The sequence below is a fragment of the Anopheles bellator genome, chromosome 2 (genome assembly GCF_943735745.2).
Source record: "Anopheles bellator chromosome 2, idAnoBellAS_SP24_06.2, whole genome shotgun sequence".
In the NCBI taxonomy this organism is placed as follows: Eukaryota; Metazoa; Arthropoda; class Insecta; order Diptera; family Culicidae; genus Anopheles; species Anopheles bellator.
Window position 1 is genome coordinate 23,909,574 of NC_071286.1, and position 24,595 is coordinate 23,934,168.

At 57.1% G+C, this 24,595-nt stretch overlaps 2 protein-coding genes across 2 annotated transcripts in view; one reads left to right on the forward strand and one right to left on the reverse strand.

Annotated features, from left to right (window-relative positions):
* Positions 1-24,595, reverse strand: part of LOC131210168 (uncharacterized) — a 42,656-nt gene that overhangs the window by 7,493 nt on the left and 10,568 nt on the right. Inside the window, 1 exon segment of the mRNA XM_058203375.1 lies at positions 431-618. Within this exon segment, the coding sequence (XP_058059358.1) occupies positions 431-618 (188 nt within the window).
* Positions 3,323-24,536, forward strand: LOC131211356 (uncharacterized). The gene is made up of 28 exons (XM_058204785.1): positions 3,323-3,850; positions 3,935-6,208; positions 6,284-7,383; positions 7,449-7,725; positions 9,897-9,930; positions 10,247-10,529; positions 10,618-10,825; positions 11,252-11,474; positions 12,196-12,909; positions 12,982-13,457; positions 13,517-13,894; positions 14,158-14,471; positions 15,799-16,201; positions 16,260-16,410; positions 16,527-16,715; positions 16,802-17,516; positions 17,573-17,851; positions 18,229-18,354; positions 18,433-18,759; positions 20,121-20,349; positions 20,411-22,011; positions 22,076-22,376; positions 22,431-22,581; positions 22,648-22,878; positions 22,944-23,242; positions 23,690-23,956; positions 24,085-24,257; positions 24,335-24,536. Exons 1-28 carry the CDS (start codon positions 3,323-3,325, stop codon positions 24,534-24,536), a joined length of 12,453 nt encoding a protein of 4,150 aa, XP_058060768.1.

A 24,595-nucleotide genomic window follows, 5' to 3' on the forward strand; every position in this document is an offset into this window, starting at 1 on the left:
AACTTTGGGAAGTGCCGGAAGTTTTACGTCGGTGTTGTTATCACGTTTCTGTTTTTTTCTTCTGCAGACTGATAATGGGGCTGGTAGTAGGTGCCCAACGCTGGAAAGGGGGATGGGTTGTAGAAATTCTAATTTCACAGTAACGGCCGCTATGCGAACCAGAGCAAGGCACGGTTCAATTGGTTCCGAAACTAAACAACGTATGTAGAGTGGAAGAGAGGACAGCAGGTAACAGTGTATAGAGGACAGTTGAGAGACAGAAGAACGATAGCGAGAAGATGGCAGTCGAACGCTAACGTGGGGGGCCAAACGTGGCCCAAGAACCCAACAACAGGTAACGCGCGGCAGGCTCTACGCAGTCGAAGCGATGTTACTGATAATGGGGCGCGCGCCATCGGAGTCGGAGTGCCCGTATACAGACCTAGCTTACCTATCGATGCATTCGGAGAGTGCGGCCGCAATGAGGCCATGCTGGGCTGCCGGGACGGTAGTCGCACGGACATGCGCGATCCGCGCCGCTCCTGGCCGTGAAGCAGTTTGTTGTCGCGTAGCAACGACACGTTCATCAACCGTGGGTTCGGTGTGTTGAAGATGGTACGGTTCTCGCGCCAACGGGCCCTGCAAGCGCAAGAAAGAGACACCGAAGAAGAGGACAACGGTTAGAACAATTCAATTGGAGACGGGTCACTTATTAAAAGCGCTGGCCCCGTCCTGGCTGGAGACATTGCACAATGTTGGCAAGAATTACAACGGAACGGGCGCCCGCCCCAGGACACGGAGCGTTGTCCGGCCTTGGCGTTTGGCAAATAAAGCATTGCTGACGATGACGAAATACCTACCCCGCACAGCCGAAAGCCGGCCGCGCTATGCTCGCGCTGTCAGAGCAAATCAACATGATAGCATACGCACTTATCAGCCGGAGCAAGAGGAAAGATAATGTTGGACAATAAATTTAACCACGTTGTTCGGGGCGCATCGCGCCCGTTGCTACCAGTCGCTCGTAACCAGTGGCCGCGAACGGAGAACGCGATAGCGATAGCAAGCGGACCGCAAGTGTTGGAGCTTTTGGGTGAGTACTTATGCTGTAAATGAGGCTGATAATGGTGACACATTGTGGGCTTCCCCACAAGTTGGCTAGTTCGGTGTAAAAGACCGGCGTCGTCGTGTCGTGTGTTGTGCACAGGACCTTTGTGACGTTCGGTGAAAGTACAACGGAGCGTACAACCCGTTCCGGCCAAACAGAGCCCCACAAAACACAAACAGGATGAGAGAGAGAGAGAAACAAAGGGTGCGAGAGAGCGACCATGCTGTGTGCGAGAGAAGCTGTCATTGACAGCTGTTCGGTGCCTGCCTGTCGTGTGCGTGAGGCTCTCGTTCGCGGCTCTCTCGCTCTCCCGTTCCAATTATTCGCAGTCTGGCTCTCATGGCGTCCGGTCCCGGCGACCATTCATAAGTCAGCTACGAAACGACGAACTACGAAAGCAGCACAACGGAGTGACGTAGGTACGTAGAGAGCCGATAGTGCGTTCGCTTATTATTTGCCAGCTCCACTGAAGAGACCGCGTTGCGCGGCTCGTCAATCTCCACCATGGCGACGACGACGCCCGCTTATCGGTGATGGGTGCAAACGCATCCAAAGGGTCCTCCGATTGCGGCCTGCGAAAGCGGCATTGTTCCCAGTGTGCATTCATTCGATCAATCAAAGTTGGCTGACCCAGGTGGTGTGAGTGCGCGCGTGTTTTTATGTTCGATTCATCCGAAGCGACCGATCATCCGCCAATCTGGCGATGCTGTGTGATCAGCGCCGGAGAAGTCGTGTGTGGAATTTGGCCGAGAGAAAGTTTTTGCAAACACGCTCGTCCACAACAGTGAGATAGTGCATTGCTCGCGGCAGCGAGCGAAGACGAAGAAGCAGAAACCGATCTTGTCTTGTAAATAAATGCTGCGGCGGACCCGTTGCCGCGTCGCGTTCCGTATCTGCGTGGTGCTGCTGGTGGTGGTGGTTCGAGTTGTGACCTGTGCGCAAGTATTGATTTAGCAACATCTTCTACGTTTGACCTTAAATAGAGCCGTTGTTAAATTTGGGCGTTTTCCTTGTGATCAAGGCCAGTCAGTCAGCCAGTCAGAACCCATGGCCACGGGGGAAGCAGACAACCTGAGGCGCAACAACTGACTGCCAGCAACAACGGCAAGGCGGCAAGATATACTATTTTTAGTGTACGCAATGCTTTCGGCCGTTTTGGCGGTTGTTTTGCCACCGAGCGCACCGTTCGTTCGTGACTCCGGAACCGGATTCGGTTGCGCGTGGCACGAAGGTTCCCTCAGCGCTGCTTCAGCGTCGCCCGGCGAACACAATCGTGGCCCGTGGAGGATCGATGCCGCAGCGCAACGCACCACCAAGATGGCTCTTTGTGTTTTGGACTCATTTTTATGCTCCGATTGGAGGACGCGCGGATCGGCATCGGCGGCTGTGGCGGCGATTTACAATGGGATCGTATTCGGGATGCTGCTGTTGTTGGCAAAATACACCCCGGGGCGATACTACGGAATTTACGGTCGGCGATCGGTTTTGAACCATCAAACCGGTTGCCGCCCTACAGTGGCTGGCCCACACGCACACTCCCTTTCCCGCCTGCCAGCAGACATCGTTTGCATATCGGATCGGCCCCCCCAGCACATCGGACCATAATGAGTACCGGGCAGCGAATCGCTGGTGCGGAATGATTGGTTCGCCCACAATCATTTTTTTTACAATACACACAAATGAGCGAGCTCAAATATTGGATTGAAAAAAGGCTTCTAACGGAACCAGCTTTTTGCTGGTCCCTCCCCCTCGCGGTCGCTTAACGGCTCTTCGCAATACGCTTGTTTGCAGTTACGATGCCTTGCCGTCAGCTGAGGTGAGTCCCGCGCTCCGGCAGAAGTTGATAAATGCCGATTGCGTGGGGATTTTCGGTTTCGTTTCTCAACGTTGCGTAATTCGTAATTTCTCGCGTATCGCTTTGGGGAAGATCGTCACTGTCGCATTACCGTGCTTCGCTTACTGTTGCACCATTCTTCTCTTACCCACCTCTAGATAACGATCGTGAGAATACGGGCAGTGTGCGAGCGCTGCACCGGAAACGGAACTCAGTAGCGAGGAGAGAAAAAGTGTATATCGCAGAACGGATTCGCCCTTTTCGTTGGATCGTGGCACCGATCGTTGCCCTCTCGATGGGAGAGCTTTTACGGCGCATACCTACGACCGCAAATAGCTATCACCGCACCGAGCCGTACCTAGCAACGAACAGCAGCGGCAGAAGCAACAGCGGCGGAAGATAGAATGAATCGGGACAACGTATTCAGTGGCACCAAACAGACCAACCCGGTGCAGAATGCGTCGTTCCTATCGAAGCGTACCTTCTGGTGGCTGCGCGACACGTTCCGCAGTGGCCAGCGGAAGGAAATCACCGAGGAGAAGCTGTACGCCACGCTGCCGGAGCACAGCAGCCACGAGCTGGCGAACATGTTTGAGCGCCTATGGTCCGAGGAAGAACAGCGCGGCCCGGGACGGGCCAGCTTCGCGCGGGTTTACTGGCGTGCGTTCGGCCCGCAGACCCTGTTTTGGGGTCTGATGTTCTCGGTGTTCGAAACCGCGAACCGGGTGGCGCAACCTTTGTTGCTGGGCGAGCTGGTGTCCTACTTCACGCCGAACCAGAACGAGATTAGTGAGCGCGACGCGTACTGGTATGCGGCCGGCGTTATCGCGTGCTCACTACTGTCGGTCATATCGTTTCATCCGTTCATCTTCTACATCTTCCAGCTGGGGATGAAGGTTCGCATTGGCGCCTCGTGCTTAATTTACAACAAGGTAAGGCCGCACCACTGGGCTGACTCGTCTGACCCATACACCGGACAAGGCGCCTCACACATTCTCTCGCTCTCCCTCACACAGGTACTTAAACTCTCGAAATCTACCAATGACGGCGATGGGCTCAATGGAAAGATCATCAATCTGCTGTCGAACGACGTGGGAAAGTTCGATATTGCCCTCGCCTTCCTGCACGACCTGTGGAAAGGTCCGATGGAAGCGATACTGCTCGGTTACTTCATCTACCGGCAGATCGGGTACTCGGGCCTGCTCGGCGTGGCCTTTCTGCTCAGCTTCATCCCGCTGCAGGCGTGGGTCGGCAAGCGGACCGCGACTTACCGGATGAAGTCCGCCAAGCGTACCGATATACGGGTCCGGCTCATGAACGAAATAATTCAGGGTATCCAGGTGATCAAAATGTACACCTGGGAAAGCTCGTTCGCCAAGATGATCGAGGGTGTCCGGCGGAAGGAAATCCACGCGATTCGGGGTAGCGCATACGTGCGGGCAACGCTCATGTCCTTCTTCACCGTGTCGCGCATTTCCATCTTCATCAGCCTGCTGTCGTACACGGTGACCGAGAACGTGATCACCGCCAAAAAGGTGTTTATCGTGACGTCGTTCTACACCATCCTCAACGACTCGATGGTGTACTTCTGGCCAATGGCCATCACGGTCTGTGCGGAGGGATACATCTCGCTGAAGCGCATCCGAGACTTTTTGCTCACGCCCGAAGGGAAGCGGCGACCGGCGGTCGCGGAGGAACCGGCGGCAGGCGAGCAAACGACGAAACATAAAAAGAAGACGGCAAGTCCGGCGGCAGCGAAGGGAAAGTCGACTCAGCAGCAGCAAAATGGGGGCGAGGATAAGTCGGTGAAGCTGCCGAAGGACGATGAAGTGTCCCGGGAACCGCTGCTACCGAAGCGCGTCGTCCGGACGGACGAAGGCGACAGGCGAGGGATTGTGCTGAATAATGTGACCGCTCGTTGGACGATTCCAACGGCGCCGGACGCCGAAGGTGGAGGCGATGCTCCGGATGAGAGAACGAACGTTGGCATCGAAGCGATCAGTCTCACGGTGGAACCGGGAAAGTTGTGTGTCCTCGTGGGACAAGTTGGTTCCGGAAAATCGACGATGCTGCAGGTGCTGCTCGGTGAGCTGGAGCTCGATGAAGGTAGCGTGGAAATTGACGGTACCATCAGCTACGCCGCGCAGGAACCATGGCTCTTTGAGGGCAGTGTCCGTAACAATATTCTGTTCATGGAACCGTACGATGAGCGGCGGTATTTGCAGGTGGTCCGCGTTTGTGCCCTTGAACGCGACTTTGAACTGTTCCCGCACGGTGATCAAACGATCGTCGGCGAACGAGGAATTAGCCTAAGTGGAGGGCAGAAGGCACGGGTCAACCTGGCCCGTGCCGTGTATCGCCGGGCGGACATCTACCTCCTGGACGATCCCCTGTCCGCCGTCGATACGCACGTTGGGACGCACATCTACGAGCGGTGCATCCGCGAGATGCTCGCCAACCGTGTCTGTGTGCTTGTGACGCACCAGCTGCAGTATCTAAAGGACGTGCAGCAGATAGTGTTGATGGCCGCCGGGCGCGTGGAGGCCGTCGGGAGCTACCGGGAGCTGAAGAAGTCCAACATTGAGTCACTGTTGGCCCTCACGCCGGACGAATCGCACACCGAGAGCCCACTCGAGCGCGAGCTGAACGCCAAGAGGCTGCGAAGAACCAGTGGCTCATCGTCGGGCTCGCAGAGCCGAAACGATTCCCTGTTGGGTGACTTTATGCACGGTGAAAAGCAGGAGGAGGAAAAAGAATCTCAAGGCGGTACCGGGAGTGTTGGTCTGTCCGTTTACAAGTCCTATGTGACGGCCGTCGACAGCTGGGGATGGATCTTATGGATCACCACCCTGATGCTGGTGTCGCAGATTATCATTAGCGGAGTCGACATCTTTGTGGCTGAGTGGGTGAACTGGGAAGAGCGCATTGCCGGCGATCCGCTGGAGGTCGACTTGAGCGGAAACCACACGATCCTGAGCTCGCGTGACGTGCGAATCTTGTTGCGCGAGCAGAAGGAGGTGAGCAACTATTTCGAGCGCCAACAGTTCATCTGGATCTACAGTGCGTTGATTGTGCTGGTGGTGGTGGTCGTGGTCAAACGGGCGTTCTCATTCTTCTACGTCTGCTTGCGCATTTCGATGAACCTCCACGATCGGCTGTTCCGAGGACTGACACGGGCAACGATGCACTTCTTCAACACGAACCCCTCGGGCAGGATATTGAACCGGTTTTCGAAGGACATCGGGTCGATCGATTCCGCCCTGCCGATGGCACTGTTTGACTGTATTACGGTGAGTTTTGGGGTGGACCGCGGAACGACGACGCTTAACGCCATTTCTAATCTTTCCCTTCTTTTCGATTGACAGTTTTTCCTCGAAATGATTGCCGTAGTGGCGGTGGTATCGATCGTCAACTACTGGTTCCTTCTGCCGACCGCCGTAGTCGCCGTGGTGATGTTCTACATCCGCCAGATCTATCTCAATACGTCGCGCGTGGTAAAGCGGATCGAGTCCGTGAACCGATCGCCCATCTTCACCCACACGAACGCCACCCTGCAGGGCCTGTCGACGATCCGAGCCTTCGGGGCAGAGTCGGCACTGAAGCGCGAGTTCAACGACTTTCTCAACGTTAACTCGTCCGCGTGGTACATGTTCCTCTCGACGTCCCGTGCCTTTGCCCTGTGGCTCGACCTCATCTGCGTGCTGTACATTGGTGTGGTAACGGTCAGCTTCCTGATCGGTGGTCAGGACACGCTCGGCGGTAGCGTGGGACTGGCCATCACCAAGACCATCAGCCTGGTGGGCATGTGTCAGTGGGGGATGCGGCAATCGGCCGAACTCGAAAACCAGATGGTGTCGGTTGAGCGCGTCCGCGAGTACACGAATCTACCGTCAGAGCCGCCGCTCGAAACGGCACCCAAGTACCGGCCGCCGCGCAACTGGCCCGAACACGGTACGGTGCGGTTCACCAACGTCGATCTGCGCTACTCCGAGGACGGAGAGCGGGTGCTGAAGGATCTCAACTTTGTGATCCGACCCTGCGAGAAGGTTGGCATCGTGGGACGCACCGGTGCGGGCAAATCGTCCCTCATACAGGCCCTCTTCCGCTTGGCACCATTCGAGGGTAGCATCGAGGTGGACGATATCGACACGAAGACGCTAGGGTTGCGCGACTTGCGCAGCAAAATATCCATCATTCCCCAGGATCCGATCCTGTTCTCGGGCACACTGCGCAGCAACTTGGACCCCTTCGAGGAGCGCAAAGACGACGAACTGTGGAGCGCACTGGATCAGGTCGAGCTGAAGGAGGCGGTCTCATCGCTGGCCGGTGGTCTCGAGTGCCGAATGTCCGACGGCGGCAGTAACTTTAGTATGGGCCAGCGACAGCTCGTCTGTCTGGCTCGTGCCATTCTGCGCAACAACAAAATTCTCGTCCTCGACGAAGCCACTGCCAACGTGGACCCGGAGTAAGTTTGACCAGCGCTTTCGAGAACCGTGTGTAGGTGCTACAATGTTTGCCTTTATCTTTCAGAACGGATAAACTCATTCAGACCACCATTCGCAGCAAGTTTGCGCACTGCACAGTATTGACCATCGCCCATCGGCTGCACACGGTCATGGACAGCGACCGAGTGCTGGTTATGGATGCGGGGCGCGTGGTGGAGTTTGGCCACCCGCACGAGCTGCTGCACGGTCCGATCGGATATCTGCGGCGGCTCGTCGACCAAACCGGTGTAGCTACGGCGGCCATGTTGATGCGTACTGCCGAGGAGAGCTTCAAAAAAACGAGCGCCAAACAATCGGAAGCCATTACGCTAGGGCTTTCCTGAAGCGTGAGACGCACGCTTGCAGACATCGCTGGCGAACGCAATCGCACGTAACGTAACTGCCGCCCGTAACCGTAGAAGGTTGTGGGTTTACAGAAGGAAAACAAAAATACCGTACTCCACGGTACGGTGCGTTAGGACTTTCTTAGCATTTGGCCTTTCTAGCTATATTATAATGAACGCATTATTGATGCAACTATACAAACGAGCAAGAGAGGCATAGAGAAACGTAGATCACTGCACGTAGTTACTTAAACAATGAAAGCGCAATCAGTTTTGTGATGTGCATGCATGGTCAATTTACACCGGAGAACTAATCCGACGGCCCTTGCGGTTCACCTCGCGTGGACGTGGACGGGACATGTAAACAATAAATTTTAAACGCATCGTAACATACAAATTGTGTGATTTCATCATTATTTTCGCGATGGCCGCCGCCGCGTTAGATTATTGGTCGCCATTCCACCCATTTGACGCCCATTATCCATTCGGCCGTTTTCGGCGAGGCGTGCTAATCTGTGTGCCCCTCTGCTGCCCAGGACGGCTCGCAGCAGGACTACGCACGGACGGTGGCCACAGCAAACGGAAAAAGGCGCATTGCGGCAAGTGACCTCATGCATCGCATGTGCGACAGTCGGCGGCGCTAGTTGGCGCTGGAAAGTCTAATCGAAAACGATAGTTTCGCTCACGCGGCCAGTCTGGCACGTTACTTTCGTCGGCGCAACCAAACGCCCCAAATTATCGAGCACACGCGGCCGCGGTGCCGCTGTGCCGGTGTTCGTTACACTGTAACCCCGTCGCCAGGCTGCCGAGAGATCACCCATGCGAGTTTAACAACGCCTGCTTCGGGCTATCAGCTAGGCCAGTGACGGCTATGAGTGTTCGAAGGCAACACAAATATCCTTTCAAAATCAAAGGAGCCTTGAATCGCGATGGCGTTTGGGTGGTGCTAAAATTGTGCACCGCACTGTTCGCGGCCGCAGCGCACCCGAAACAATGCCCTTTGTGCCGAGACAGAGAGAGCGAGCGAGAGAGGTAGTGAGCGAGCGACGGCTTGCGTAGATAGAGAGTGATCCGGAGCGAGAGTCTGCGGAGCGATTGTGAATGAAACCGCGTTCCGAGGCGAGCCGATTTGCGGCACGCGTTTCAAGTCAGTCCGGAGCGTAACGGTGCGCAGTGGCGTTGTGCGTGTGGCGTTGTGCCGTCGAGTGTTCCGCGTGCTTTCCCGGCCAGGGCGCCAGCCCGGCAATAGAAAGCAATCAAGAGTGATGTGCGTTTCGGTGGTTGACGCTGGTGGTCACACATTCCTTGGGGTTTGACTATTAATTGGCTCAATTAATCGGCACCCTGCTCCACAGCCCCGCTGGCTGTTCTTCTTTCGTGGTGCGTGCGGCCGCCCCGTTCCCGCTGGGCCGCTTGACCCTGAGCTTGACCCTACTCAATTGGGGACAATTCAGGGCGCGTCAAAACACACAGATCGCTCGTTCGCGCGCGCGCTTCTTTGTGACAGTGCGCGCGAGCTTGGTGGCCGATGAGACGATGAGTGATTAAATGACCGCGCCGAACCAATTGGACCGCGCCGCGTCGGTCGCGAATCGGTTATCTGTATGGTGGTCGGATTGCGCCAAACCCTCGGCCTTCGCTCGCTCGCATCGGCAGCATCATCGTGGCAATTAGCCAAGATGAACGTTGAACGTTTGTTTACGTCGTCGTCGGCGGCGTGAGCATGCGGTTCTGGCCGGTTCGGACAAACCTTCTCTCGCACTCTTTCTCACTCTCGATCTCTCTCTGTCTATGGGGCCGCGCGCGAAACCGGGGCTTCGCGCAGACGGGCGTGCGTGAGTAGCGCGCAGTGTGCAGCGAGCGAGTGGCACCGCGACTTTCGTCCACACTCTCACCGAAGACTGTTGTTATCTGTAAAATTTACAACCCAGCAAAATTTGCCGGGGCCGCCGTCGGAGAGAGAGAGAGAGGTTTAATCATGTAACGTTCAGCCCGTTGAAATTAATTTCCCGCAAAACGGTGCCGACGGTTTTTCCGGAACGGAATCACACGTGGCTTGACGCGGAACCATGATCAGTCGCGGGTCATCCATTCTGGTGGTGGTCGCCGTGATTTGAATTCAACGAAGGACGACGGAACCGAGCGTGTACACTGATAGTGCGGGCGATAAGGGTGAAGATTTGCGTAATCTCTTAACCACGCGCAAACATAACCGTTGGCGGGCAAAACGCGCTGTGTGACGGCTTCGAGTGTGCTTTTGAATTTGCATTTGAACGAGTGCCTGAGTTGGCTGCTTGTAGTCCCCCAGGCCCAGTGTATTACTGTACGGCAGCTCTCGCTTTTACCCACCAATAGGCGTGTTTAAAAGATCCCGCACCAAAGCCACGCTGCCCGCGGCCGACGTGTTGTGCTCGGTGAAAGTGACAGTGAAACCGCTTGGCAATGAACCCGGCGGAGTACCAGGGCCAGGACCAAAAGATACACGATCTGCGGCGGGAAGCGAACCCGGTAATGCGGGCGAACCTCGTCTCGTGGTACACGTTCTGGTGGCTGAAGAACCTGTTCCAGACGGGCCTGAAGCGGCCGATCGAAGAAACCGACATCTATGACACGCTGTCGCAGCACCAGAGCGCCCAGCTGGCGTACGAGTTCGAGAGGCAGTGGAAGCAGGAGCGGAAACGGAACCAGCAAAGTTCGAGCTTCCTGCGCGTCATCTGCCGCATCTACTGGCGCCACATCCTGGGCTACGGATCGATGTACACGATCGTCGACCTGATGGCGCGGTGAGGCCCTCTTCTGCAGTTCCATTCTTTCCCGGTGTTCCACCCGGATCTGAACTGGTGCCCCCGTTTTCTGTGCTTCTCCACCTAGAATCCTACAGCCGCAGTGCCTGGGCGGGTTGGTGTCGTACTTTGCACCGGGCCAGAGCACCATCGGCAAGCGCGAGGCGTACTACTACGCGACCGGCATCATCCTGTGCTCGTTCGTCCCGGTGGCCATCTTTCACCACTTCATACTGTACATTTTCCAAATCGGCATGAAGATCCGCGTCGCGTGCTGCTCGCTGCTGTACAAGAAGGCAAGTATCGAGCGGACGGCCACGGTGCCGGTGCCAGCAGTGTCCGGGAGTGGGGGGGAGATAAAACAAGTACCACCCTGGCCCAGTTCCTCGAGCTCAAAGTGCGACGAAAAAGAAAAACATCGGCGGTGGCTCGGCGACCGGATGGCGGGCGTCCGTTGTCGCGTGGCATCGGACTGCAGCCAGCCAGCCAGCCGGGCCGTCGTAGCAGTTGCAGAATTTAATCAATTATGCAACAACTTCTGCAACAAATCGGTGGCGCCAGCCCGGCAGCCCTGTTGAGCGCGTTTACTTATTGTCACCGCACTGGATACGTATACTACTTTCCACCATCTCGAATCAATTCATGCCTAAACCTTGGGCCCTTCGAAGGTGGCCAGGTTTGGGTTTGCTTTTAACCTATCCTTCTTCCGCCCATCGGCACAGGCACTGCGGATTACGAAAGCCGCCGCGACGGACGGGATGACCGGCCAGGTTATCAATCTGATGTCGAACGATGTGGCCAAGTTCGACATCGCCACCGGATTCGTCCACGACATCTGGAAGGGCTTGATCGAGCTGCTCGTGCTCGGGTACTTCATCTACCAGCAGATCGGCGTGACGGGACTGTTCGGGATTGCGTTTTTGCTTAGCTTCATTCCACTGCAAGGTAAGCCCCAAGGACTTCGAATATCGATTTCCGTGTCGGAGCCGGGCATCGAATGGTTCTCACGGTGATCACAGACCGTTTCGATATCCGGGGGAATGCTCCGAAAGATGTCGATCGGATAGTAAGCTGCCTAATAAGGAATGCGTGAACATACTCACACCGACCAGAACGGGCTGAAGATACAACCGGACGGTTCTTCGTTCGTCCGCAGTGGAACGTGTTGTGAAATTGGGCTTCGCACGCGATTCCGTTACAGCTTCGACTTCCATGGGCTCCCAGCACCGGCGGGGGTGTGTGCGACCACGGAGCGAGGGTGTGACATCGCTGGTAGCTCATAAATTACGAACGACCAAACTTTTGCGCCTGCCCCCGGGGGGCGTCGTTGTGTCGACTTTTTGGGGGCGCTTCGGAAGCGGAAGATGTTCGTGTACCGCACTGTCAAGTGGTCGACACGGCAAACTGACACCTCGCCGGGCCGCGGGGGGACGAACAGGAGCAGGACACTGTGCACGAGGCTCACTTACTTTGCGTGTCGAAAAATTGAACCATTTCACGGTGGGGCCCGCTTTGACAGCCCGCGCGGATGTTTGACGTTTAATGTGTTCCGTCACTTGCAACGCCGCAATTGCGGTGTTTTGAAAACACACAAGCACCGCGGCAGAGTGAGCTACTTTCTACAGAGCACTACTTTGGTTAATCTGTGCCCAATTCCTCTCGACAGCATGGCTCGGCAAGAGGGCGGCCACGTTCCGGCTGAAGACGGCGAACCGCACCGACCGGCGGATACAGTTCATGAACGAAATCATCCAGGGCATCCAGGTGATTAAGATGTACGCCTGGGAGGGCAGCTTCAGCCGCACGGTGGACCGCATCCGGCGGAAGGAGGTGGCCGGCATCCGGGGCACGCTCTTCATCCGGGCCGGGCTACTATCGTTCAATCTCGTGTCCCGGGTGGCGATCTTCCTCAGCCTGTGCGCGTACGTCCTGCACGGCAACGCGTTCACCGCCAAGAAGGTGTTCATCGTGACGTCCTACTTCAACTGGCTGTACAGCTCGATGCTCCACTTCTGGCCGCTGGCGCTGACATCCGTGCACGAGGGTCTGGTCTCGATAAGGCGCATCGAGGGCTTTCTGCTGCTGGCGGAAAAGAAGTTCCAGCCGGGCGCCGGCCGCCGGAAGGCTGCCCCCGTGCCGGGCGCGCCAGATGAAAGCGAGCTTCGGCTGCTGACCGGCCCCAGCAACGGGCCCGGAGGCCCCGGGACGCTCGACCAGGTGGCAAACGCAAACGGTGGTGTGGTCGTCGTCGACGGTGGGCCACCGCAAAGCAAGCGCTTCGTCAACCGCAAGGCCGTTACGCGGCACGGCATCTTTATGCGCGACGGTACGGCACTCTGGGAGAAGGAACCGGCCTGTGACTCGGATGGACTGCTGCGAGGTAGGCCGCGCGAATGATTTCCCCATGCTCTTGAGGATTGACCGGACCATTTTCTTTCGCACGGTGCTTCAGGAAATGGGCTCCGAGGTGTAACGTTGGCGGTGGAACGGGGTGCGCCGTGCGTGGTGGTCGGACCGGTGGGCTGCGGCAAGTCAACGCTGCTGCAGGTCGTGCTCGGCGAGCTGGAGCTCGACGAGGGCCGGCTCGAGGTGAACGGCAGCGTGAGCTACGCCCCGCAGGAACCGTGGCTGTTCGAGGGCACGGTCAAGAACAACATCGTCTTCACGGAGGACTACCAGGAGAAGCGGTACCGGGAGGTGGTGCGCGTGTGCGCCCTCGAGCGCGACTTTCGGCTGCTACCGGCCGGCGACCAAACGGTGGTCGGCGAGCGCGGCATCAGCCTGAGCGGGGGCCAGCGGGCCCGCGTCAGTCTGGCGCGGGCCGTGTACCGGCGGGCGGACATCTACCTCCTGGACGACCCGCTCTCGGCCGTCGACACGCACGTCGGGAAGCACATCTTCGAGCAGTGCATCCTGCAGTACTTAAAGGTAATCCTTAGCGCCGAGGGACCGACGAAAAAACTAACGGCCGGATGTGTCATTGGCAGGACAAAGTTTGCGTGCTGGTAACGCACCAACTTCAGTACTTAAAGGACATCGAGCATGTCGTGCTAATGAACGTGGGGCGCGTCGAAGCGCAGGGCGCGTTCCGGGCGCTGGCCGCGACCGGCAAGTTCTCGGCGCTGCTGGACCAGACCCAGGACGGGCCCCCGGACGTGCGGGAGCCGCCGTCCGGTGGGGAGCTGGACGATGACGCATCGCCACTTGACGCCACCCAAGGCAAGGATAATGGCCGTCCGACGCTCCGCCACTCGGATAGTGTCGTGAGCGGTGGCGGAATTGAATACGATACCATCGGGAACAGCATTGACAGTGGGATTGCTAGGGGCACCACCGGTGGAACCGATTCACGCCGTAATGTCACGGTAAGTGCGCCTGCCGCCGCGCTGGGTGCAGCGATTTGCCGCACGCCAGCCCGGGGGAGCAGTGCTTATCGGTGTCTGGATCGATGATGCAATATAGTATGGGCGGTGTTTTATTCACTTTTAAAATTAAACCATATTCCGCGCCGGATTCAATTAGCATTATGGACCTGGGGGACGGACAACCGTACGGTTGCGAAAAGAGTTGTCCGCGGGTTCTAGCGCCGGCTAAGTTTTTTTTTCAATTTCCGCCCCGTTCCGGCCAGCCGACAGTGCAACCGACGCCGGCCCAGCACCAGCCGGCCCACCAGCAGCACCAATCGCTCTATCAACCGTCCCCGTTCTCGTCGAGCAGCATGGTGTTCGATGGGTTCGACGAACGCCCGAAACCGGCGGCGGTGGCCAATGGGCAGGCCGGCACGGCAGGCAAGGAATCTCAACTGACCGGGCAGGTGGGCTGGCGGGTGTACCGTAGCTTTTTCCAGGCGGTCGAAAGTAACCTGCTGCTAGCGCTGGCCGTCGCCCTGTTCCTGCTGGCCCAGGCCAGCATGAGCGGCATCGATTACTACATCTCGCAGTGGTAAGTACAACGCGGGGGCCGGTGCGTGTTGATTGGCACCACCGACCAGATTGCCTTTGGGTCTCTTTATCACCCAGTGCTTTGTCCCATTTGGCTTCAGTGGGAACAATAACACATGGGCTTTGAAGTACCGGGCTTAGGGGGGGGCAAAACGTGGCTTTTTTGTTCAAAGTGGGATTTGTTCGTCATCGTAATTTCCTGCAAGAGCCACACAATCATACCAGTGCCGCTCGAACATTTCAATACTTTTGCCTCAAAATAGGCCTCAGTTTCAGCGATACTGCCTTTCGTTCGAGCGAAATCTCTTACCGGTCGCAGGGAGGCACATCTGGCGAATATGGGGTCTGTGGGAGGAATTTGAAGTTCGGTCGACTATATTATATTCACTGTTGATGATAGTTCCCTTCTCAAGATAACTGATGAATATAGCGCCACGCACATCCCAAAATACCGAGGCCATCCGGACTGACGGATCCATGTTTCATCCATTGTCAATTTCCGGATTGTTACATTGAAACATGGCCAAACACTGCTCACAGCTGTTTCATAGTCAAATATTCATGCAATATAAAGCCAACACGTTCTTTTGATATCTTTGCAATGTCAGCTACTTCGCTACTTCACTTTTCGATCATGTAAACCGATTTTGTCGATATTTTTAATGTTTTTTGGCATAACCGCCCCATTTGGACGTCCACTGCAGTCAGCATCATCATGTCTACAACCACGTTTGGCCACGGTAAACCAACGTCTTATCGTTGTTTCTGCTAGAGCGGAGTCCTTATAACACTTTTCATGCCCTTCCCTTGAACGATATTTTTTCCCACCAAGAAGCAGTGTAACATTAAAACTCGAAGCAGCGATAAATGGTGCTGAAAATAAGAAAAGTAGCGTCACTCTTTGCATAAAATCTCACCAAGCTATGAGTAGAATAACATGCAATCTTAACAGTTTTCCCTTCAAGGTTAATACTAACTGAAAAAGCGATGAATGCAATAAGACTACCGCCATTTATGCGGCAGACGCAAGACTTTTCAGCCCATGTATTATGTACTGACACGCATCCGGCCAGGAAGCCATCGGAAAATGCCCTTGGGCACAGCCGACTCGCGAAAAGTCACGTCCGAGTCACTGTTGGCCAAACAACAACCCCATCCAAGTTGTTTGATCCAAGCCGGCCCGACCCAAACTCCTTTCCCGGTGGAAGCGAAACCATTTAAAGTGGCCCCATCGACTGGTTCGCCCGAAATCGGGCGTACGTGCCCACGCAGGTCCACACGATAATGGTGGTAATGGTCCGGTCCGTTTCTTCTGAACGCTTCCGTAGGGTCAACTGGGAGGAGTACGTCAGTGCGCTGGAGCGTTTGCGGGCTAACGTGACGGCGGTCGTACCGGAAGAGGGTACCGGTAACGCCACCGATCCACTGCTGCCGATACCGGCCAAGCTGGCCGGGAGCATCTTCACCCGGATGTCGCGCCACGAGTACATCCTTACGTACGGCATCGCGATGCTGCTCATGTTCGGGCTCTCGCTGAGCAGATCGTTCCTGTTCTTCTACGTGTGCCTGCGGGCCACGATCCGGCTGCACGATCGCCTGTTCCGGGGCATCACCCGGGCCACCATGTACTTCTTCAACACGAACCCGTCCGGCCGGATACTGAACCGGTTTTCGCGCGATATCGGCTGCATCGATACGTTCCTGCCGTTCGCCATGATGGACTGCATTCTGGTACGTGGCCTCGGGTTCTGACCTCCTCCAGTGATTGATTGAAACACGCCCCTTACAGTTCTTCGTAGAGTTCTCCGCCATCATCGTGCTCGTGGCGGTGGTGAACTGCTGGCTCCTGCTGCCGACGGCTGTCATGGGGATCGCTTTCTACTGTCTGCGCCACGTGTACACTAACACGGCGCGGAGCATCAAACGGGTGGAGGCATCCAGTAAGTCCAGGGGGGCTCGGGAGGAGTTCGGGGCGCGCGGTACACCTCTTTCTCTCTCTCTCTCTCTGTCGTAGCCCGGAGTCCCATCTTCTCGCATGCCAACGCGTCCTTCCAAGGGCTCACGACGATCCGGGCGTTCGGCGTGGAGAAAATTCTGGCCGACGAGTTCGACAAGCACCAGGACCTGAACACCTCCGCGTGGTACCTCTTCCTCGCGACGACCCGTGCCTTCGCCCAGTGGCTGGAGATGGTGTGCGTGCTGTACATTGCGGTCGTCACGCTCAGCTTTTTGCTAGTCGAGGACTGTAGGTTGACGACCCGGGTTATTCCGTGCGACTCCATCTCCATTCCCATTTCCATTTCCGTTTCGATTTCCGCTTTCTTCCCCAAGCGATGAGCGGCAACGTCGGGCTGGCCATCACACAGGTGTTCAACCTGATCTTCATGTGCCAGTGGGGCATGCGGCAGACGGCGGAGCTCGAGAACCAGATGACGTCCGTGGAGCGAGTGCTCGAGTACGCTGAGGTGCAACCGGAGCCACCGCTCGAGACGAGCCCTAAGCACGCCCCAGAGCCCGGTTGGCCCACCGCTGGCGCCATACGGTTCCAGCAGTTCTCGCTCCGCTACTCCCCGCAGGCCGCCGTGGTGCTGCGTGACCTCAACCTGGCAGTGGGTGCCGGCGAGAAGGTCGGCATCGTCGGCCGGACCGGGGCCGGCAAATCTTCCATCATCCAAGCGCTGTTCCGGCTGGCGGTGAACGAGGGCCTCGTGTACGTGGACGGTGTGGACATTGGCTCGCTCGGGCTGCACGATCTGCGCCAGCGCATCTCGATCATCCCGCAGGACCCGATCCTGTTCTCTGGCACGGTGCGCGAAAACTTGGACCCGTTCCGGCAGCACGTCGACACCGAGCTGTGGACGGCCCTCGAGCAGGTGGAGCTCAAGGGTACGGTGCGGGCAATGGACGGGGGTCTGGACGGGCGGATGGCGGACGGTGGGTCGAATTTTAGCATGGGCCAGCGGCAGCTGGTCTGTCTGGCCCGGGCCATCCTGCGCCGCAACCGCATTCTGATACTGGACGAGGCGACGGCCAACGTGGACCCGGAGTAAGTAGCCAAACCGCCCCGCCTTCTCTGCCTCTCTTACCCACCTTCCTCCGCAGGACGGACAAACTCATCCAGCGGACCATCCGGGAGCAGTTCGGCGAGTGCACCGTGCTGACGATCGCCCATCGCCTGCACACCGTGATGGACAGCGACCGGGTGCTGGTGATGGATGCGGGTCGAGTGGTGGAGTTCTCGCACGCCCACGAACTACTCCAGCGCACGGCCGGGGCCCTGAAGCGGCTGGTCGGCCAAACGGAGCCCGCCACGGCGGAGGCCCTCGCGCAGATGGCGCTCGAGAGCTACCAACGGCGACGGCTGACACAATCGGGCTCGAAGTAGCGACCCCGAGGATGACGTGCCTTGCCGGAATCTCCTGGTGAAGGCGATGCAACCGATATACCTCAGACCACAGCGGTTACGTCTGCGTGGAGTGCGCGAGACTGCGCTCGTAACAAGGTTAAGCGCCCGAATAAACGCATATCTTGCTACGGTCCATCTTGGCACGTTCTTCTTTCGTCTTCTTTGACATGCGGGGTGTGCACGCCCGGTCGGATCGAAGATAGCCTGCTTAGAGATCGCACCCGGAGATTGCACCGGATTCGCGATTTGGCTGTTAGCGGAACACGCTTGGGTGGACCATTTTATTGCCTTGCGCGACGATAGGGACGGTCGTGACGCGCAGATAAGCCTTCGAACCCTAGGGGCCCGATAGAGAACTGGACGCTGGAAGCTACCAGTTCCGAGTGGGAAGTGTTGTTCTCAGGTTGTCCGAAATGGGAGCATCGGCCGACGAGCATCCTTACCTCGCCGCCAATCCGATTTCGAGATACTTTTTCTGGTGTGTACCCGGTTTGAAGTGGTCCAAATGGTCGAATACACTGTACATTGCGCGGTCTGCCGTCCACACTCCCACCAGGTGGCTCCGGGGTTTGCTGCGTACCGGTCTGCGGAGACAGATAGTGCCGGGCGACATCTGTGAGAGTCTTCTTCCGGACCTTCGGAGTGCGACGATTGGTGCCACGTATAGGCGCCAGTGGGACCGAGAAGCGCCACACCTGCAGCCGCAGCAGAACGGTCGGTCGATCGACGCCTGGAAAGCATCGACCGGTGATGGGGACGGCACCGGGAAGCAGCTGAAGGGGGACCCGGCGCCGTGGAGGCTCCTGCGGACCGTATTACGCATTCACGGGGCCGGCGTGCTGGCGTTTGGCTTCGCCTACAGCTCAATCGAGTCCGCGTGCAGGTGAGTCGGCGCTCCCATCCGGTCCCGGTGTGGTGGTGACACGAACGGTTCGTTGTTTGCTGCCTTCGCGTGCCATCTGGTCGGGTACGCCATACTTTTACGGGCCAATAAATGGTGGCCATTTTTCCTTGCCCCAGAGGGCCGCAGCGCAACGGTAACAGTGGCGGAACTGGCGGCAGCGCCAGTAAGTGAAAATCATGACAGTGGAGCGATTCGATTCCGATTCCGACGATATTGGCATTGGCGTTGTTTGTCATTTGTTTGGACGCAGTACGTTGCGCTGTTTATGAAAATCTATCAATGCGCCATCGGGAAGCTAACGGCCAATCGGTGGTGTCGTGTGCTGTGAATAATGCCCGGAAGGCGCTGAATCCTTCGGGTGCGCATGCTGTGCAGCAGTTAGGGATACACGAACACAGCCCGAATTACGCGATAGTTAATCGGCGTCAAAAACAAAACACTTACTGGTTAGATGGCCCAAGTTTGTTGCAGAATTGCTCTGTATCAGCAGCTGACATTCGTAAAAGTAATGAAAAAACTAAATAACAATACGAAAAGGCGTTGTTGTGAAACGTTTTCCCGTTTTTTTATCGAAGCCTTCTTCAATTAATTGGCAACCAATCAATCCCATGGCAACGAGCTCGAGGCAAAAACCCCGACAGGTCTAGTGGGCGACGATAACTCTAACACTGGTTGACGCAAGAGATTTCTGGCTTTTCCCAGGTTCATTAAAAAATACCACAAACTATTCCAAGAACTGCCTCGAGATATAAACAAATGGCTTGCAGATGTGCATAGGCTTTTCTTAAACGAATTGTGTGTAGCACAAAATACGACAACTCTGCTTATTAACATAACCATCGAGGTGGAAATGAGCTTTTTAAATTTCGCACAGTTTAAGTTGAACATTCACCACTTTGGAAATAAGTTTTTTATATTTCTCAATTTTCTGCAAGTGTATGGCGTTCCACTTCGAAAATTTCAAAATGTTGTAGTAAGTGTTTAAAATTTCCAGAACGAAGTTTGTCTTTGAAGTAATTGGTAGTTTAAATACACAAACACTAGATGGATAACCCTTAAGAGTTATGTTGGTGAAGATAGAAATAGTTCTTGGAATTCTTAGCTGTGATAACCATTTAGGCATGAGTTACTATGACCTAAACCTTCTCCACAAGATGAACTTCGTCTTTGAAACTCGTAACTTCTTTTCCGTGAACGAAGGACGTAATTAATGTTCAAAATTCAAGACGTTTGATGAGCCGCACCTCGAATCTGGTAGAGCTCCAGTAATTTGGTCTCTCAACTTGGTCTTAGTTAGTCAGCGAGGCACCCGACCCGATGATGATTGACGTTACTTGCAGGATTGGCCAACCGTTTTTGTTGGGCCAACTGATCCTGTACTTTGACCAGCAGCGAGGGGCGGACGAAGCCGATGGGGCGGCGCTGAGCCTTGCGCAAGCGTACGGATATGCGGTCGGAATCGTGATGACCGTAGTGGCTCCGATGGCCCTGTTCCACACGTACCAACTCTACCTGCTGAAGGTGGCCACGAAGATACGCCTCGGGTGCTGTTCCCTCATCTATGGCAAGGTTCGTGTATGTGTCCGTCATAAAGCGAAGCCTGGTAAACAAATCCTGGCCTGGATTGTAGGTACTGCGATTAAGCGCCTCAACCGAGGGCCTGTCCGGCACGGTCCTGAACCTGATGGCGAACGACGTGAGCCGGTTCGATTACGCCGTCATCTTCCTGCACGACCTCTGGAAGGGCCCGGTCGAGCTGGTCATCGTGGCGGTGCTGGTTTACCGCGAAATCGGAGCCGCCGGTCTGATCGGGATGGGCTTCCTGCTCCTGTTCCTGCCGGTCCAGGCGTGGCTCGGCCAGCGTTCGGCCGGCTGCCGCATGGCAACCGCGCTGGCCACCGACGAGCGGGTGCGCTTCACGAACGAGGTGCTACGAGCCATCCAGACCATCAAAATGTACGTCTGGGAGCGGCCGTTCGAGCAGATCGTTCACCGGTTGCGCCGCAAGGAAATCGGGGCCCTGCGGGGCAGCGCCCTCATTCGGTCGGCCCTGTTTGCGCTGCGCATCGTGCCGAAGGTGTCCTTGTTTCTTGCGCTCGTGTCGTACGCGTACCTCGACCACGCGCTCACCGCTCGCCGCGTCTACATGCTCATCTCGTTCTTCAGCGTCGTTCACCACTCGATGGTGGAGTTCTGGCCACTGGCCGTGATGTCCGCCGCCGAGGGTTGGACTTCCTTGCGGCGCATCCAGTCATTTTTGGTCCAAAGCAACGACGGGCCCCTGGAAGTCCGTCAAGTGGCGACCACTTCACCCCGGGCGGTCTCGGTGGAACTTGAAGATGTGTCCACCTCCTGGGGCGACACTGGTTTTGCGCTCCACCACCTAACACTTGCCACTGGAGCGCCGGTTCATCAAACGGTCGCCATCGTCGGCAGTATCGGGTCCGGTAAGTCAACGTTGCTCAACCTGATCACGGGCGAGCAACGGGTCACCGGTGGCCGCATCACAGTGCACGGCACGGTCAGCTACTGCTCCCAGCGACCCTGGATCTTCGAGGGTTCCATCCGCCAGAACGTGCTGTTTGTGGAGCCGTACGACGAGCGACGCTACCTAGGCGTGCTGCGAGTGTGTGCCCTCGAGCGGGACATCCAGCTGTGGCCGGCGGGCGACGAGACGATGGTGGGTGAACGGGGTGTCAGCTTGAGTGGCGGTCAGCGGGCACGCATCAATCTGGCCCGGGCGCTGTACCGCCGCGCGGACATCTACCTCCTGGACGATCCGCTCTCGGCCTGCGACACGCACGTCGCGAACCGAATCTTCCAGGAGGCCATCCGGACGTTTCTGGCTGGCCGGCTGTGTCTGCTGGTGACGCACCGGCTCAAGTATGTCAGTGCGGTCGACCACATTGTGCTACTGGACGGTGGCCGAATCCTCGACCAGGGCAGCTACCTCGCCCTGAAGTCCCATTTCGTCGGGCGTGACAGTGAAATGGTGAGTGACGAACTCCCGGAGAAGTCCTCGGAGCCGACGGATGACGTCGACCGGGAACCGGGAGCCTCACCCGAGGAACGTCAGCTCGGGGAGGGACAGGAAGATGGTACGGTGCGGTTCGGTGTGTACACTGACTTCCTGAAGTCGGTCAATAGTGTGCCGTTCGTCGTGCTGGTCGCCGCACTCATGCTGGCGGCGCAGATCGCATCCACAGGAACCGACTACTTCGTGTTCATATGGTAAGAGGTCCTGCTTACCGAGGTTCATTCCCTGAGTTCACCATCCTATCCTTCTCTCGGATAGGGTCGATTGGGAGGAAACCGTCGCCGGTACGGCGGAGGCCCACTGGACCACTACGGACCACGTGCTGCTGTACGCCGGGGCCATCGGGCTCACCGTTCTGCTGACGGCGAACTGCTTCGCGTTCTTCGGCATGTGCCTCCGGGCGTCACTCCACGTGCATTCCGCCCTTTACCGGGGCGTGACGCACACGGCGATGCAGTTTTTCACTGACAACAGCTCCGGCCGGGTGATGAACCGTTTCTCGAAGGACATCGGGCTCATCGACGCGAACCTTCCGATCGTCATGGCCGACAGTCTCTACGTAAGGCGGGATCTCTTGCATTCCACTCGCTCCTCACGCTCGCCCATTTTCCAGTTCTTCCTGGAGCTGGCTGGCATCGTGACGATTGTGGCGCTGGCCAACTACTGGCTACTCCTGCCGACCGCCATCATGGGGCTGGTGTTCTGCCTGCTGCGGTACGCGTTCCTTCGGACGGCGCGCAACGTCAAGCGCGTCGAAGCGATCAGTAAGTGCGCACTAAATTGCACCTCGCCACTCCTCTGTGACCGGCTCCTTATCCTTGGTCCTGTAGCCCGCAGTCCGGTCTTTGCGCACACGAACGTGACCGTGGAGGGTCTGGCCACGGTTCGGGCGTGCGCTGCCGAACGCCAGCTGGAGGCGGAATTCCACCGGCACCAGGACCGCAACACGGCGGCCGGCTTCCTGTTCGGGGCGACGACACGGGGATTCGCCTTCTGGCTGGACGTTGTCTGCACGCTCTACATAGCGACCGTCGTGCTGAGCTTTCTGGTGATTGGAAATGGTAAGTCCGAGCGGTCAGCACCCCATCGGAAGCTTCAGCCACCGAACACGTCGTTCCACTTCCAGAAATCGTGAGCGGTAACGTGGGGCTGGCCATCACGCAGGTGCTCAACCTGATCGGGATGTGCAACTGGGGCATCCGGCAGACGGCGGAGCTCGAGAACCAGATGACGTCCGTGGAGCGCGTGCTCGAGTACGCCCGGCTAGAACCGGAGCCCGACGTGGAGCCGCCTTCAGACGGCTCACCGCTGCCCGCCGAAGCTTGGCCCGAACGTCCCAGCATCGTGTTCCGGGATGTCACCCTGCGCTACACCGAGTCCCGGGCACCCGTCCTCAAGCAGTTGAGTTTCGAAATCCAACCAAAGGTACGTGGTCCAAGAGCCGGTTAAAATGGCGCTCAAATAGCTTCCGAAGCGTGTGGGACAATTTCGGAACGAAAAGCGAGCTGAATAATGAACGCCCAGCCAGTTAAGGCCAGCGTCGCATGTATAAATGACGAAAGCTACCTTTCCCCACGGCTAGGTGCGATTTGTCTTCGGTTGATTAAATTATGACCATAACCCGCCACTTATTCCCGCTCCGTATCCGATCCGTTTTTGGCGCACCGTTTCGAGTGGCCGTTTCGTGGACGAGGACTTCCCCGCGGGCGGATTCCAAATAGCCGGCGGGCTGGGTTGGGTTTTGAAATAAAATCCCCATCAAACTTCTCATCGCCCCTGCGGCCATCGTCGAAAGGACATCTTCACAGCGAGCGGTAGGAAATAAAAGCAACCGCACTAACCGGCGCACCCGGCCACGTTTCTTTTCGGCAGGAACGTGTCGGCATCGTGGGACGCACCGGCGCGGGTAAGTCGTCAATAATTCAGGCCCTCTTTCGCCTGACGCCGCCACCGCCCGACGGCCGAGATGGTATCATCGAGATTGACAGAATCAATATCGGGACGGTGCCGTTGCGGCGGTGCCGGAGCCGTATCTCGATCGTGCCCCAGGATCCGGTCCTGTTCTCCGGCAGTTTGCGCACCAATTTGGACCCGGACGGCCACCTGCCGGACGGGCGTCTGTGGCGAGCCCTCGAACAGGTACCTCTACTAAGGGGCCGGGTTGAATATTTCATCCGAACGCCGCTTTCCCCGGTTTTCTTTTTTCGTTCGGGTGGTATGCGAACCACCCGTTCCTTATTGATACCCGCGGTTCCCGTTTTGCATAGGTGGAACTGAAGACTGCCGTCAGCGAGCTGGCCGGTGGGTTGAACAGCAAAGTGGCCGAAGGAGGCACCAACTTCAGTGCCGGCCAACGGCAGCTACTGTGCCTGGCGAGGGCCATACTGCGTGACAGCAACATACTGGTGCTGGACGAAGCCACGGCCAGCGTTGACCCCGGGTAAGCTAATGGTGGGCACAACTTCGCTTGATACCTGTTAATTGAACCTGGGCTCCCGACCCCCCCTCAACCCAAAGGACGGACCAGCTCATTCAGCGTACGATCCGGGCCGAGTTTGGGAACTGCACCATCCTAACCGTGGCCCACCGGATACACACGATCCTGGACAGTGACCGTGTGCTGGTGATGGATGCTGGGCGTCTGGTAGAGTTCGACACACCGGACCGGTTACTCCGCATTCCGGGCGGATACTTCCGGCGGCTGGCCGAAGAGAACTGACGGCACTACGCCCGACCCGACCCAGCACTTGAGAAGAATAGATCTGACACGAATGGCGG

Bases quoted from the DNA above. Each gene is read 5' to 3' on its own strand.
- LOC131211356 (XM_058204785.1), top strand. From the start codon at position 3,323: ATGAATCGGGACAACGTATTCAGTGGCACCAAACAGACCAACCCGGTG. The intron at 10,530-10,617 runs GTGAGGCCCTCT...TTCTCCACCTAG, and splicing joins ATCGTCGACCTGATGGCGCG to AATCCTACAGCCGCAGTGCC. The intron at 14,472-15,798 runs GTAAGTACAACG...ACGCTTCCGTAG, and splicing joins GATTACTACATCTCGCAGTG to GGTCAACTGGGAGGAGTACG.